Source organism: Vigna unguiculata, chromosome 10 (assembly GCF_004118075.2).
Source record: "Vigna unguiculata cultivar IT97K-499-35 chromosome 10, ASM411807v1, whole genome shotgun sequence".
Lineage (NCBI taxonomy): Eukaryota > Viridiplantae > Streptophyta > Magnoliopsida > Fabales > Fabaceae > Vigna > Vigna unguiculata.
This window is the reverse complement of record NC_040288.1, coordinates 33,949,288-33,964,254: the sequence shown is the minus strand read 5'-3', so window position 1 is coordinate 33,964,254 and position 14,967 is coordinate 33,949,288. Positions and strand designations below refer to the sequence as shown.

Genomic DNA, 14,967 nt, shown 5'->3' with positions numbered 1-14,967 from the left:
TTTCAACCAAAATATATATATATTTATTCAAAATAATGTGTTAGGAAATGTATTCTTAATATTTGTGATCACATAATCTCTTCATTCAAAGTAGAAAAGTGTATTTCATCAGAATAAGAACAATGCAAATGCACTTTACATTGTACCAAGATTGCAATTTGCAAAGGCTGCACTGTGTTTCATTTTTATGGCAAAATGATTGTTGTGGATATTCCTTTTTCAGTTTTTGTCAGATGTATTTTGGAAAAAGTGCATGAAATGAAGAAAAGTAATATTACTAGCTAGATATGGTTTTTTCTCCAACACAGATAGATAATAGCATCTTCAATTTTTTTATATGATTTCCTCCTCTCGTAAAAGCAAATGAAATGACTATTCACCGACTCTACTTTTAGATTTTGAGGATGATTTTTTTAGTTTATGAAAGACAAGGGAAAAGGAAAAGAAACGAAGACTTTATGTCTTTTTGTTTGATTTTGAACACAAAGATCATAAGTACATGTTTAGACCAGTTTTCTTTTCTTTTTTTTCTTTTCAAATTCAGAAGGATTATAAAAGTGACATTTTTATTCTATATATGGGTATATTCTAGCCTTTTATTATTGTGTTCCAAACAAACCGTTAATTTTTTAAAAAATAAACGTATCTTAACTTATGTAAGTTCTTCATTCATAAGACCCGTTTGTAATTCAATAATGCATTCAATATCTTTTTCCTAAAAACTTAGTTAATTGAAATTTTTTTACGAAACAAACATAAAAATTGGAACCAATAAATATTTTTTGCTCTCTTAATTTGATATGGAAATATAAATACTCAACTACTTTATATTTAAATATGATAAGGGTAATTTTGAAATAATACCTAAATGAAAAAAAACACTGTTGATATTATTATCAAATTATCAAACTAATTTTAAATATAATTAAAAAGACAACACTATGTATTTATAGTATCATATGTAAGATGTTGCAAGTTTTCACCCACTATATACTAAGAAAAGTCAAAATATAATACATATCAAAATGAAAGTAACATGGAGTATCATTGCATTACCTGATTGTGATATACTTATAAAATAACCATAGCAGAGCTCTGGGCATTTGACATATTCTGAGTGATGTTTTAGCTTTATGAAATATCATTTTAATCTTGATGAGTTACACTTTCATTCTTCTTTTCTTATTTGTGTTCTTTTGAGACAAATTAAAGGATCGTGGCATCTTTCAAGTAAACATGGTTGCGGAGGAATTGGCACAAAGGGAAACAGGACCTACCACAGATGCATTTTATGGACTTACTATACAAAAGTTTCAGCTATCATCTAAGGAAAGCTTCAACAGCTACAAGATGCAGATATCCAAAAGAAGAAAAAAAAATTGGAGAACTTACATTTTAACCGTAAAATACACTTTTTTAAGGCCTAATCTATATTAACAGTAAGGGGGTAGGTAAAAATCTATGAAAGGGCAACTAAAATATTCCCAGAAACTAGTAGTAGAAATATGTCCATTATTTACCATCCTTGTATCACTGAAAAACCTTACGTGTGGCTTGGTCTTCTCTTCCCAGAATCTGTTCTTAGCCTCTTTACAGGGTTTGCCCAGCTAACTGAGCCACCAGAGCCATTCGGTTGTTGAGATGGCTGCCCAGCCCATCCTTGTGCATGGGAAGCTTGTTGGGTTAATCTAGCATCTTTCAATGACCCTGGACTTCTCATGCTAGATGGTGAAACAGGACCAGTCTTGGGTTTTGCCAGAGATTTCTCCCTGTCGTTTCTTCTCTTTTTGCATACAACCAGTTCACCTGGATGAGCCAGCAGTGAAGAATCCTCCTGCTGAGGTTGCTCCCTGGTGCTGCCGCCGCCGCCACTTCCGGTTCTTGATTCCCTCGGTGGCAAATGGACTTTGATCCTGCTGTTTTCCCCACTGGAAGCTGATCCACGTTGCAGTGACTTCTGTGAAGGGTGTGACTCGGTTTCCATCTCATTTATCAGCCTGTGCCTCTTGCTTTGGCTAACAGGCGCTTGCCTTGGGGATGCTACTGTACTGGTTGCAGCTTGACCAGAGAAAGAAAGTGCACTTCTTGCATCTCGAAAGTCCGTATCAGGAAAGGCAATTTTCAAGATATCAAAAAAGAGATCGTGAACCTTCCTTGCTTCAGTTCTTACCTGCGAAAAATAAATACTAGTTAACATTCACCAAATGTTTTGTATAAATTCTACTGGGAATCAGCAGCCATCATATAATCTTAATCACATTATCTACAGCAGTAATCTTCGGCATATTGAGAGTCAGAACCAGGATTCTTCATTTCGATAGATTTTTTCCTTTGCTTGATATAGAAACATAAACGATTCGATTGGTTTAAGCTAAACGCATGGAAATCCATCACAAACATGTCAGTGTGGTGAAACTCTTTAGACAACTATCATCGAACAGTACAGACACAAAAGCCTTATCTTAAAGCCAAGATAGGACAAGATGTAAAAGGAAGATAAGAGTGACCGATTAATCTTTGGACTTCTTTAATGTTTTAGACTTTTGTTTTCAACTTTGGCTCAACTAGAAGAATAGGGTAGCTACAATACAACAAATCTTTAGGAAGTTTTCCAACCAGTTTTTGAGAAGTTAGTGGTCGAGTGTTTCACCAAGTTCATGGAAACGAAAGGGAAAAAACCAGTTAAGATGCAATTACTAAATCTTAGAATTTTGGCTTAGGGCCTAACTAAAACCTACAACACTAATTTGTAAAGTGAAAATTGTCAAGAATTTTTTAGCACTATTTATGCCATACCTTCAGTTGATGTCACAGACTAAACACATACCCTCAACATTATAATTAAGGCAGTCCAAAAAATCGACAACTAAGGCGGGGGCATATCTTACTACAATTAAGTTGGCTTTCCAACACTAACAGAATAAAATGCATAATTAAAAATAAGGCTTCAAAAAATGTTGTATCTCCACTAAGTTTATGTTTTGGCTTGTATCAAAGTAACTCAAGATCGTATATTTACATTTCCTCAAACATAAACCAAACCATGATTTTAAATAACGCACTGTGGCAGTACGGAGCGGCCCTGGCCCACAACAGGCTCTGCTGCAGCAGAACAGTTTAGTGTCGAAGTTGAAGCAGACCAAATGGCGGCGATCCAAGAGCGCTACAACAGCATTATGTGTGGAATCCAAAAGGAATGACTTAGAACATTAAGGCTTTTCTAGAGGATTATTTGTGGGATTTTAATTTCCCAACTTGAATTCTATAGATGTACCAATGACTAATTAGAAGATGATGACTGACTATTCCAATCTAGGAAACTTGTATTTGCCATTTGCTGGTTGACTTATTATACCTATGACTTTTTATTGTTAACTATGAATGTTATCAATTTTGAATTAACTTCTATCATTTTTAAAATATTTTATGCATATATACAAATCATTGAATCAAATATACCAAGTAGTTTCAGGGAACCGATTAATTTCCATCTCGAGAGGCCAAGTTAATGCAACAGCTTCCATCAAAAAGCCAATAAAGTACAGATACAGGTAAGGAACCTAACCTCATGTGAAAAACCATAAAAATGCATTGCACTCTTCAACATGAACTGCACATCAAATACAAGCTCTGTTGCTCCATTATACTCAAATTTATCAATTCGTTGATCAATTTTTCGTAGATCTAATAGGCTGTTTCCAGAATTTTCAATCCTCTTCCACAAATCCGTTAACAAAGGTACAATCTCATGGCCTTCCTTGTCTATTCTCCTTTGGAGCTTGCTAATTACATTTTTGCACTGCCAGAACAGAAATAAAATTAGTTTTAAATACTTTTTAGTACATGAATATTGAGAATAAACTTTTATAGCATGCAAATAAGTCTAGTCAAAAAGTGGAAATGAAGGGGGAAGGGGAAGTTTCCTCAATACTAGGTTAGGGCATGCCATAAGACTCAACAAGGACTTATACTAGTACTTAAAAATGATCAACCGATGTACGTGTAACGACTGAAGACAACCCTCTTAATTCAACAGTGTGGACAAACCCTTGTCGGCAACCATACATTATGTTTATTATTATATTACTGCTGTAAATTAAGAAAAACTAATAAGTTTCTGGTTGTTCTCACTGTATCGAAGCCTTATGATCCACTCCACAAGCAAACATGACCTTTGTTGAAAAAGACACAAGATTAATCAATTCAAGATGCATACCCTTCTCTGGATAATTTCAGTCATCTTAGTGCCATGACCTGAAGATCCACAAATAGGTTTGCCTTCCAAGCTTTCTCTGGAGTGCTCACCACCATCTTGTGGAGGTAAAGACATGCAATTCAATCGACTAGACTTCGGTGATCCATGTAATTTAGATGTATTGGCTACTCTCCGTGAAGGCAAAGTTCGTTTATTTTTTAATGATGGTGTGTTTTGTTCATGCCTGCTGGCATTTGAGTCACCAAGTGCTTTGGATTCTGGGTCAGTCCTAAGCTGCGCTTGATATTTGTGGTCTGCTTGAACTGCCAAGTGAGATGCCATTTCACCACCAGATTTTTCTTCAGGTCTTTCAGTGGGATGACGGGGTCGAACACGAAGACTGCGTTTGCGTTTAATCTTTGGTTTTTGCAGTACTTGTTCATCCTCACCTTCCTCACGATCATGAATCCAACTTCCAGACTGTTGATGGTCCATATGAGAATCACCAGATACTGCAATTTCCCCTTCCTCTAACTCATCTGTCTGTTTTAAAAATCATTATAAAATATTCAATAATAATGAGATAGCATAAAAGAATCGGTAAAAACAAAAAAATATCAGCATCCCAAGTATAGCCATTAGCCACATACCATCCTTTTTGAAACGGAACCTGGTCGGGCATCTAATGCAGAGAGGGAACCAAATTTCTGAGAGGAGACTGATGGTGACACTACCTGCGTCAATCTTTGACTGTCTGACGATGACCCCGAGGAACCAGCTTCTTCAACCATCTGATTATTTCTGTTGCTATCTAAGGATTGAGGAAATTCAAATCTAGCATCACCAAGCAAACCATCTTCCAAATGATCTTTATCAATAGTCTGAGCACCATCAGCCACACTATACCCGTCATCATCAAATTCTCCTATTTCCCCTTCTTCATGTGCATATCCATTTCTTTCTTCAGAGCTTACTTCAGAGTATTCCAAAATTTCATCATCCAACTCTTTATAATTAGGATGTTTTTTTCCCTTGGGTCGTCCCCTTTTCCTTTCAGAACCAATTTCACTTGATTCCATGGCAATATTACCACCCAATAAAGTGTTTTTTGATGGTCTTTTTGATAGAGCAGCAATAGCAGCATTTACTTCCCTTGAATTGGCTCGAAGCCACTTAGGCACATTATCATATCGTGTCATCTCTTCAATCCAATCGAATTCATCATCCATCTGATCAAACAGCTCAATTTCCTCTTTACTTCTGGCAATCATGCGATTAACCTCCTGTAGTGAGGGAACATCATGAACAGTTTCTTGATACCTTTCTTCATCATGTAATAATGTCTCCAGTGTCAATCGCCTCTCTTCATGTGTCGTTCTTTGATCAAACCGTCCAGCATTAATAACCTCATCAGCCATATCTATCTTATATTGTTGAATATTGTTCCTAATGAGGCTCTCAATGGACCCAATATAGCGATCCTTACCTGCAAGTTCATCCTCCATATCAACAGTGCCTCCACTTCTCACCTCATCCTCCTTCTGATGACTAGAGATTTTGTCAACAACAGCTTCCATGTATATAACTTTGACTTCTCTTGTCTGTCCAATACGATGAGCTCTGGCCACAGCCTGCTCCTCGTTTTTAGGGTTTGGATCAGGATCATAGATGACAACCGTGTCAGCAGACTGAAGGTTAAGCCCTCGTCCAGCAGCTCGAATACTAAGCAGAAAGATGAAACAATCGGAATCAGGGCTATTGAAGTCCACTATAGCTGATTCCCGGTCTTCCAAACTTGTCGTGCCATCAATTCTTCTGTAAACAAGTCTTCGCCACTGTAGATATTCTTCCAAGATGTCTAGAAGTTTGGTCATGGTACTGAAAAGTAGAACTCGATGCCCAGTTCTCTGAAGTTTTATGAGAATCCTATCCAGGATCCACAATTTTCCACAAGATCTTACAATGAAATCCTTGGATAGGTCACTGAAGAATGGATAATTAAGCAATGGATGATTGCAAGTCTTACGCAGCTCCATGCATCTGTTGTTTAAAGTTTTATATTGCTTCACCTGATAAGCTGGATTCCTATGAAGCTTGCGTTTCTCATCCTCAGGATCAAGACGAAGGGTACCCGTCGATTTGACCCAATCATAAATGGCACTTTGGACAGCTGACATTTTACATTTTAAAACTATGGAAACCTGCAAGGAAGGATTCAGTATTAGAATTAAGAAGCCAGATTATGAGCAAGTGCATAAGTTTGGGGGCTATAATCACACCTTTGGCGGAAGTGAACCTTCAACATCTTCAACACGACGCCTGAGCATGAAAGGCTCAAGAATCTGATGAAGTCGATGGATAATAATAACTTTCTTCTCTGTCTCAAGCCAATCATCCTCTACATTTTGTGAGGGACCTTCCTTTTGAAATGGTTTAGAGAACCAATCATGAAAGGCTTTCCTATTATCGAAAACTTCAGGAAGAAGTAAATTTAAGAGAGACCAGAGTTCTTTCAAATCATTCTGCAGAGACATAAAACACACCATTTATAATTTGATCAACTGTGTCATGGATCTAAATGATTTGTTCATTGGCATCAACTTGACACTATATAGTCATGTAGAACATACACTTCAATGCTCTAAACTTTTACCTCATTACCTTAGTGGCTAAAGAGGCACAACTAACATAATCAGAAACAAATTGACAGGAAAACTTATTCACACTTTTGATTGTAATTAAAATTAAAATACAGACATATCATAATAGTATCTCACATGATAACTAAATTGGGATCGAAAAGAACTACATGAACAAAATACAACAGTTAATTGGCCTAGTACCATGCTTAGCCTCATTTATCAGGTATGCACAACTCAAGACAAAACTCAGACTACTAGCTTTTTTAAAACTAAATCTAGCCGTGTCATCAAGTGCACTATTCCTAATTGGCAACAAACACAACTGGAGCGTATTTTAATTTTTGGCTTAAATATATGTTTGGTCCTTATTTCTAACACTAAATTTCAATTTCATGTCTCAACACAGTGAGATTGGTACGAAGCTACAGCAAAAGATGCAAACGCCCACTGAATTGAAAATAACGGCCATGAAATGGGATAAAAAATAAAATATCGCTGGTCCATATATGGGACATTCTTTAATTTGCTAAACATAAACCCTTCCGAATGTAATAAATCCCGCAAGACAACAAAAACGAGATGGAAAACAGTTGTACACACTGGAACTGAATTTCTTTTTTTCTTGTAGAATGATTAAATTGAAAGTTGCTGCCACGTTATGGGATCAAAATATTCTTAACATTGGTTTTTAAAATGGTTCGATATAATTTTTTTCCCCAATGCCTTACCTGTCCTCAATCACCTAGAAGGGGAACTCCTGAACATAATCTCTCATATATGGAATGATGTAAAAACATATCTTGAGGATATCTAAATAAGAATCTAACTAGTATAGGTCCCAATGCAGGTCAACTCATAAGTACTAGTTCAGCAAGTAAAACAGTAATTACTAAAGTGAGTGTATTTAGAAAAGGTAATGGAACTTTTTTTTATAAAAGGAAGCACAAGCTGAACGAAAAAAAAAACTTTGGACGTGATGATCGAACTGGTAGAGTTTTGTCTAACTGGAAAACAATAAAAATTAGAAATGAATGAATACATATAATACAGACATTACCTTTTACTATAAGGCATATGGTGTTAAAGCAAATCTGACCTGTAATGGTGTTCCTGTCAAAAGCAGACGTCTTTGACAACGATATCTATCAAGATCACGAGCTAAAACAGAATCTCTATCCTTCATTCTCTGTGCTTCGTCAATTATGATATACTTCCAGTCGATTTTTGATAGTTTTGACCGGTCATACATGATGAACTCGTAAGTAGTCACAAGGACATTAAATTTCATAGCACAAACCTCCTAAAAGAAAATTCATCAATGACTAACAACACTTTAAACATGTTAAGTAATTAGTTAAGGCACACTAACTTGGGAAAATAATTTTGACCGGTGATCCTTGCTCCCAACATAAAATATGCAAGAAACAGACGGCAACCAATTATAAAACTCACTCTGCATAATGAACATAAATTTCCATGTTAAAAATACGATCACACAAAAAGAAATATCCACCGAATGAATTCATTGAAAGTTCACCTTCCAGTTAACCAGAACAGCATTTGGTACTATTATAAGATGGGGGCCATAGTTTCCTTTAAACTCCATCAAGTAAGCAATCAAAGCCATAACCTGGTGAGAAAAAAATACAAGTTATCGAAAGGGGGATAATTAATATTACCCATACAAATACAAATAAACATCTAATCTATCCCATGTAATGACATAACAAACTTAACAATGAACTGTGAAGTCAATTAACAGCAAAAACAATAATAATAATGATAAAACGTTCTTCCCAATCTAAGCAAGAGAAACAAAAAAAAAATAAAAATAGTACTAACCTGTACAGTTTTGCCAAGACCCATCTCATCCGCCAAAATTCCATTTAACTTGTTGTTATACAAAGAAAGCATCCATTGCAAACCAACCTTGAAAAGAATAATGCATCAAAGTCTTGGAAACTTGCTCAGGAAGACATTATAGAGAAATTAATTTTAAGAGTAACTGCTTCATATAATGTAGCAACCTACAAGCTGATAGTCTCTCAATGTTCCAGCTCGTAACATTGATGGTTGTCTTATGACTGTTTCACTTACAGCATGAGCAAGGTTGTAATATCTGAAAAGTCGTCAAAATGTTTATCATTCAAACATCACATGCATAATTGTACAAACCAATAGAAAAGTTTTAAAATAATAATTACAAAAAAATAAATTCAAGACCATAAGCTAATATAAAAAGATCACAAACACATTTCAAGCAAACAAGGCTCACAAAAGTACACCTGCCCTCACGAATGTACACAAAAAGTTAAGACAGGAAACTAAAAATAGACTAACAAAAACACACTTGTTAACAGAAGAACTCTCTCTAGGAGCATTCATCTCCAGAAAGCGATTTCTAATCATGACTTCCTCTCCAGCACAAGCTGCAGCTGCTCTGACTTCTTCTTCAGAGAGACCCTTTTGTCAAAAACAAAATATGGATCAGAGCCATGTAAAAACTCCAAAAGAGTGTGTTCAGACACCCTTCAAACACAATTTTATAGAAAAACCATGTAAACAAACTGGGAGACTTTTCATAAAACATAGGAAGTAGAGGAGGAAGTGACTTAAGAAGCATGCCTGCACTCTCGCAGCAGCTGCAGCAGATTTTGCTGCTTCTTCCACTTCCTGTTGATTTTTAGCAGCCGTTATCTTACTTCCTAACTTGTGTAGATACTCTTCAGTCTGGCTTAAGAAAGTTGAAAGAACAGCGTATCTCTCTGCAGCATCACCAGGGATGCTAGTTTGCTGCTCCAGCAACATCTCCCTATATCTGTCAACATCATTGTTTTTTAAGGCTTCCAGCCTTTTGTTTCTGTCATCATCTTTCCGTTTTGAGAACTCCCGCAACATCTTCTCATGATATTTTGCAACCCCCCTGTTGCGGGCAGTGCGGGCATCACGGATGGTCCAGTGAGCCTCAAGCAGCTTCTTGCGCCACTGAAATATTGATTTTAGTTGCTTCTCCCTTACTGCTCTCTGAGATGCCTGCACTTGTCTGGCAAGCTCCATGCGCTGACGTTCACACAGCCTAACAAACTTTCGATATGGCCTATCTGGCATTGCCATTATCTCTTGTTGCTGTTGGTCAATCTCATCCCTTAAACGTGCCTGAAGATCTACAAGGCGAAGCTTTTTCTCCTCGATTTGAAGCCTCAAAACAAGATCTGGCCTAATTCTTTTCCTCTCTAAGTTTACTGCCAATAAACCTTCAATCTTCTTTAAATTTTCTGTCCTTTTCTTATTAAGTACTTCCATTCCCTCCTCAAAAAGAAGATCCTTGACATCATATGCCAGTGACAAATTATTGTTATTTAGCATCATTGATGAACCAAAAGAATCATGTTTTCTAGTAAAGAAAGGAAAATCGAATAAAGGTCCATGATATTTTCTAGTTGATGCCGCATCCTTTGGCTGAGAAACAGTGCTAGTTTGTGCAGGTTTCTTAATTTGCATTGTCTCAGATACAGGAGCCTGTGACACAATAGCCTTCCCCCTATCCAATGCTAACTCGTTTCTAACAGGAGTAGTGTTGTTTCCACGTTCACTGTCCTGGTTTGACTTAACAGAGGATCCAACTGATTTCTGCTCTTCCTTTCCAGCAGATAATGTTGGGACAGATTCCTTTGACACAGGTGGTGCAACAGCTTGAACATGAACTGGGGGTAGAGTGGATTTCTCATCTCTGGCAAATGATTCCTGCTTTAAAGAACTTTGACCATTAATAGCAGGGACTGACTGCGACTCCTTGGCATTGGATTCAATGTGGCTTGCTTGTTCTGCCACAATATTTCCAGTAGATTTATCTTGGTTCTGTCCTCCTGCAGCATGACTAAGCTGTTGCGCCTGTGTCTCAAGAGATGGAGGAACAATAGCCCTTAGAAGTTCTTGAGGCAACGTACCTTCCCCTTTCTACAAACCAACAGAAAAAGGAAATTCATTATGCAAAGGACATCCTTTCAAGGACCACACATAGAACACATAGACATAAGGCAGAAAGATGCACACAGACAATGCGAAATAAGAGACAAGAAAAAGATTTGACCTTCAGCCGCCTAAATGCTAGTATCTGAGCTTTTAGCACATGCAGCTGCTGTTTTGTAAAACCAGTTCGTTGCTGAGGCATCTGAGCTGGTGGTCCTTGAGATTTGGCAAAATTTCCTGAACCCCCTTCATTTGATGGACCTCCAGCCTGAGAAGCACCTTGGTTTAACTGCCTGATGTACTGCATTTGAGGAGGTTCTGGACCAGATGATGAAGTTTTTCCATTCAATGGATGGTCTGCACCTAAGTTCGTGTTGGCAGAAGACTGCTGAGAATGCATAGCGGGCATTCGAGATCCAGCTGCTACTGGCTGCCTTAGAGGGGTTTGAGACTCTCTACCGTGAACACTGAATGGTTGTGTTGCCATGTCACTGGAGTTACCAGCCATACCAGCATTTGTTGTTGAGCCAAGATGGCTGGGTGGAACTGTCTGCCTGGCTTTTGAAGAACCTGACTGCCCAGACATGTCACTCGATGAATTGGCATGTGCTGAACTCTCGCTTGCAACTGCTGGAGAAGTAACCTGCTGCTTTGAAACTGGAACAGGTGATGACTGAGTACCAATGTTGCTCTCATTGACCTTAGATTGTGAGACCATCCTTGACTGCATCAGTGGAATGAGCTGTGCCATTAGGTGCGCATTTGCAGGATGTGATAAATCAATATTACGCTCCCGTGCCCATGCCTGCATAGCCTGCAATTGTGCAGATACTGCAATCTGAGTGTTTACAACATTTTGGATGCCCTGCTGTGCTTCTGGTGTTTGCATGGGTCTTATCATATTCCCTGGAATTAAATTTCCAACAGTCGGTGGTCCCTGGGTTGAAGGCTTTCCTTCACTCTTCTGATCAGGTGCTATTTGCTGTCCTTGATCCATTTGCTTGTCCCCACGAGAAACAAGCTCAGATGAATTCCTGGAGGATGATCCTTGAGCTTGATTCGCGGCCTGCATAGACAGAATTTCCTGCATTTTCAAATTTCCCATTCTCATCTCCTGTTCCTTCTGAGATGCAGAGCCCAACATTCCCATTTTAGTTTGCTGCTGTGACTGAATTCCCAGAGTAGACTTTTGTTGTGCAGCCTGTAGTGCATATTGAAGGTATGCTTGATGGACAGGATTTAGCATTTGCTGCTCAATACCTTGACCCCTTAGCTGGGTTTCTTGGTTGGAACCAAGATGCAATTTCCGAGACTGCTGAGGCAGTTGCATGGCATTAGGAGATGAGAAATTGTTACTCCCAAATACCCCTTGAAGCCCTGCTTGATAAGCTAAAAATGCTTCATTCCCTTCGGGTTTTCTGAGCAGTTGCTGTTGAAATGACTGCGCATGTACACAGTTATGTAAAAGTCATGATTATTAACACCAATCACGAGGTGAAGAGATCGCATTAAAAACAACAAATATAAAATCATAATGCAAAGTTTATTGATGCCAAAACAGAGAAGAATACAAAGAATTTCTTAAGCACAACAAGCCCATCGGTTACAGGATTCACAATCATATACACAGATTATGGTTTTAAAGAACAAAGGTTGGAAAGAAAAAATCATGGAATTTTAAGTAGGCTATTTACAACGCATAAGAAAAAACCAAACATGAAATAGAAACAAGACCATGATTATGACTTCTTCTGACAAATCCCTAACCACCATTAGCACAAAACATGCAGAAAATCAGGCATATAACAATTATCACAATATTTTGAGAAATAAATCGTTATAATGACAAATTTCCCATTAGATACGAAACTAAGAGCCACAAGAAACAGACAATTTTAAATGTAAGACATCACTAAGGTTTCACTACTCATAACCGTAAGTGATAGGCAGCAGAAACAATTAAGGCTAATATTAATAGTGCAGAAGCTGACAACAAAACACTTTTAACAATTGCAACTTGAGCCTGTCTTGTTGTAATATACATCAACGGTCTTTAAGCAAAAACTACAACAATGTAGCACCTTAAAGGGGGTGTTGGGTTTAAACCAAAATACGTACCTCAAGTTTTACTACCCAGATGTTTTCATAACCCTCGTTCTAAAAGGCAAATCTAGGAATCCACAGAATATAGTTAAGTTCGCCAATAAGTAAACGTCACACGAAAACATAAAATAAATGCAAAAGGAATAGTTAAAAAATCCAAACAGCACGCCAAGGTTCAGACATTACTGCGATAGAAAGGAAACTTGACTGAAAAAAGTGACAAAGTCAGCAACACTCATTCGCAATCAAGTTCACTGCTCTTTCCAGCACATTCTCCAAAATTAAAACATGCCTAGTTTGACTCCTCTTGTACACCTCAAAAAATAAATGCTCTTGAAATAAACAACCACAAACCCGACAAACCAGGTCAGACAAGTACGAGGTTGTTAATAACAACAAACACACACACAAAATCTCACTACAACACAATTTCCAACATGCACGGCACTCCCCATTCCCAAAACCCCACATCAGCCATGTCAAGTCAACAAAGTTCAAATCAAAAACCCACAAACTAACATCACCTTTTCACACACACACAACACTAAGCACCAACATCACTCGTCACAGTAACATGTTCTCCGCAATATTCAACGAAATTCGCTAAAACCCAAAATCCACACCTGCCTAGAACCCATCTGCTGTTGCTGCTGCTGCTGCTGCATAGAGTCCAACCCCAACTGCGAGGCCGAAGACGAAGAAGTCGGCGACGCCGCGGCCGACGACGTCACCGCCCGCCCCACTCCGGGGTTCCGGCCGGGCCCCCCACCGGACTGCATGCAAACTCTCTCACAATTTCAATGACACACGTGCCAGCGAAAAAACCCCCCCAAATCAGATCACTCTCACTACAAAATCCCAGAATAAAATAAACCCAATTCAATTTTGGGAAAAAAAGAAAGAGAAAAAAAAGGAGACCCCACAAAAGGAAAAAAGAAAACCCCAAATCCCTCCAAAATTCAAGCAACACAGAGAATAAGAGAATCTTTCGGTTTTCCCTCCGCGTAAAAACGCCTCAGCGTGCATCCACCATTGCTTTCTCTCTCTAAGTGGCCTCGATTTTTCTCTCTCTATAAAATCGCGAACGTGGACCGGAAAAACCCGGAGAGAAGAGGAGTGAAACGAAGAAGTCGATGATGATGATGATGATACTGCTGCTGCTGTTGTTGTCCGGATCGGTGTGTGGGATTCCACTGTGTGGGTCGCACGCGATTGTGCGATTTCGGGTCAAACCCTAACCATTTTTTCTTTTTTTTATAAAAAGTTGTGTTGGGTGTGTTTTTTTTTTTTTTTTGGGTTAGGTTTTGTAGTTTACAGAGTGAGAGAAGGGTGTGTTGAGTGTGCGCCAAAAACAAGGTTTGTAGGGTCGTGTTCCCTGCGGTGACTCTTTTACGGAAGGTATCCCTTCATATTGGCCCTTGCTTTTTCTCAAAACTACAACACAACCCTTTTGCTTTCTTTGGATTTAAGTTTAAAAACTAATAATCTACTTATTTACTCTTTAAATTCTAAAGTGGTAGTTCGTTTGGAAAATTTAATGAGGTAATCAAAAAAGACAAATTGTAAATAAATGTCTTAAGATAATTTTCAAATAGCGTGATTAAGATAATTATGGTTAATATTTAGGTTAGGACAACCTAAATAGTTTTAAAATGAATTTAATATATTTGACAAATGTCTAAGACTCATGATATATATATATATATATATATATATATATATAAAGATGTATTATTTGCGAGTAAACATATAAAAGTAAACCAACCGATTCACACGGGTGACTCATCACGAGTCGGATTAAAAATCAGTGAATCCAACCCGGCTCACTTTATGGTGAGCCAGAAATTTTGCAATCTAGCTTAACCCATCACGGGTTGATGTGTTAAGTGGGTTGACTCACCAACCCACATTAAAAGAATCATCTATTTATTTATTTTTAAGTATTCAAATATTTAAATAATTTTTTAAGCAACGCATGAGATGACAATACCATGCTTACTACCAATATATAATGAATTGTTTTCAAAAAAGTGTTCATATGGTCCAACAAAACATCTA

The 14,967-nt window shown here is 37.7% G+C and overlaps 1 protein-coding gene across 1 annotated transcript; it reads right to left on the bottom strand.

The window, feature by feature from the left end:
- Positions 1 to 1,251: 1,251 nt before the first annotated feature.
- Positions 1,252 to 14,204, bottom strand: LOC114166285 (ATP-dependent helicase BRM-like). Its single transcript, XM_028051000.1, has 14 exons — positions 13,533 to 14,204; positions 10,928 to 12,247; positions 9,463 to 10,794; positions 9,188 to 9,300; positions 8,869 to 8,956; positions 8,680 to 8,766; positions 8,375 to 8,467; positions 8,207 to 8,290; positions 7,934 to 8,137; positions 6,475 to 6,717; positions 4,846 to 6,396; positions 4,217 to 4,738; positions 3,566 to 3,799; positions 1,252 to 2,170 (listed from the first exon to the last, which is right to left on the bottom strand). The coding sequence occupies exons 1-14, from the start codon at positions 13,686 to 13,688 to the stop codon at positions 1,544 to 1,546; spliced, it is 6,654 nt and encodes a 2,217-aa protein (XP_027906801.1). The 5' UTR covers positions 13,689 to 14,204; the 3' UTR covers positions 1,252 to 1,543.
- Positions 14,205 to 14,967: the final 763 nt, after the last annotated feature.

Excerpts from the sequence above, each read along its gene's own strand:
- LOC114166285 (XM_028051000.1), bottom strand. The coding sequence starts at position 13,688 with ATGCAGTCCGGTGGGGGGCCCGGCCGGAACCCCGGAGTGGGGCGGGCG. Across the intron at positions 12,248-13,532 it reads AGCAGATGGGTTCTAGGCAG|TCATTTCAACAGCAACTGCT; the intron begins GTGTGGATTTTG and ends GTACATGCGCAG. Across the intron at positions 2,171-3,565 it reads TTTATGGTTTTTCACATGAG|GTAAGAACTGAAGCAAGGAA; the intron begins GTTAGGTTCCTT and ends TATTTTTCGCAG.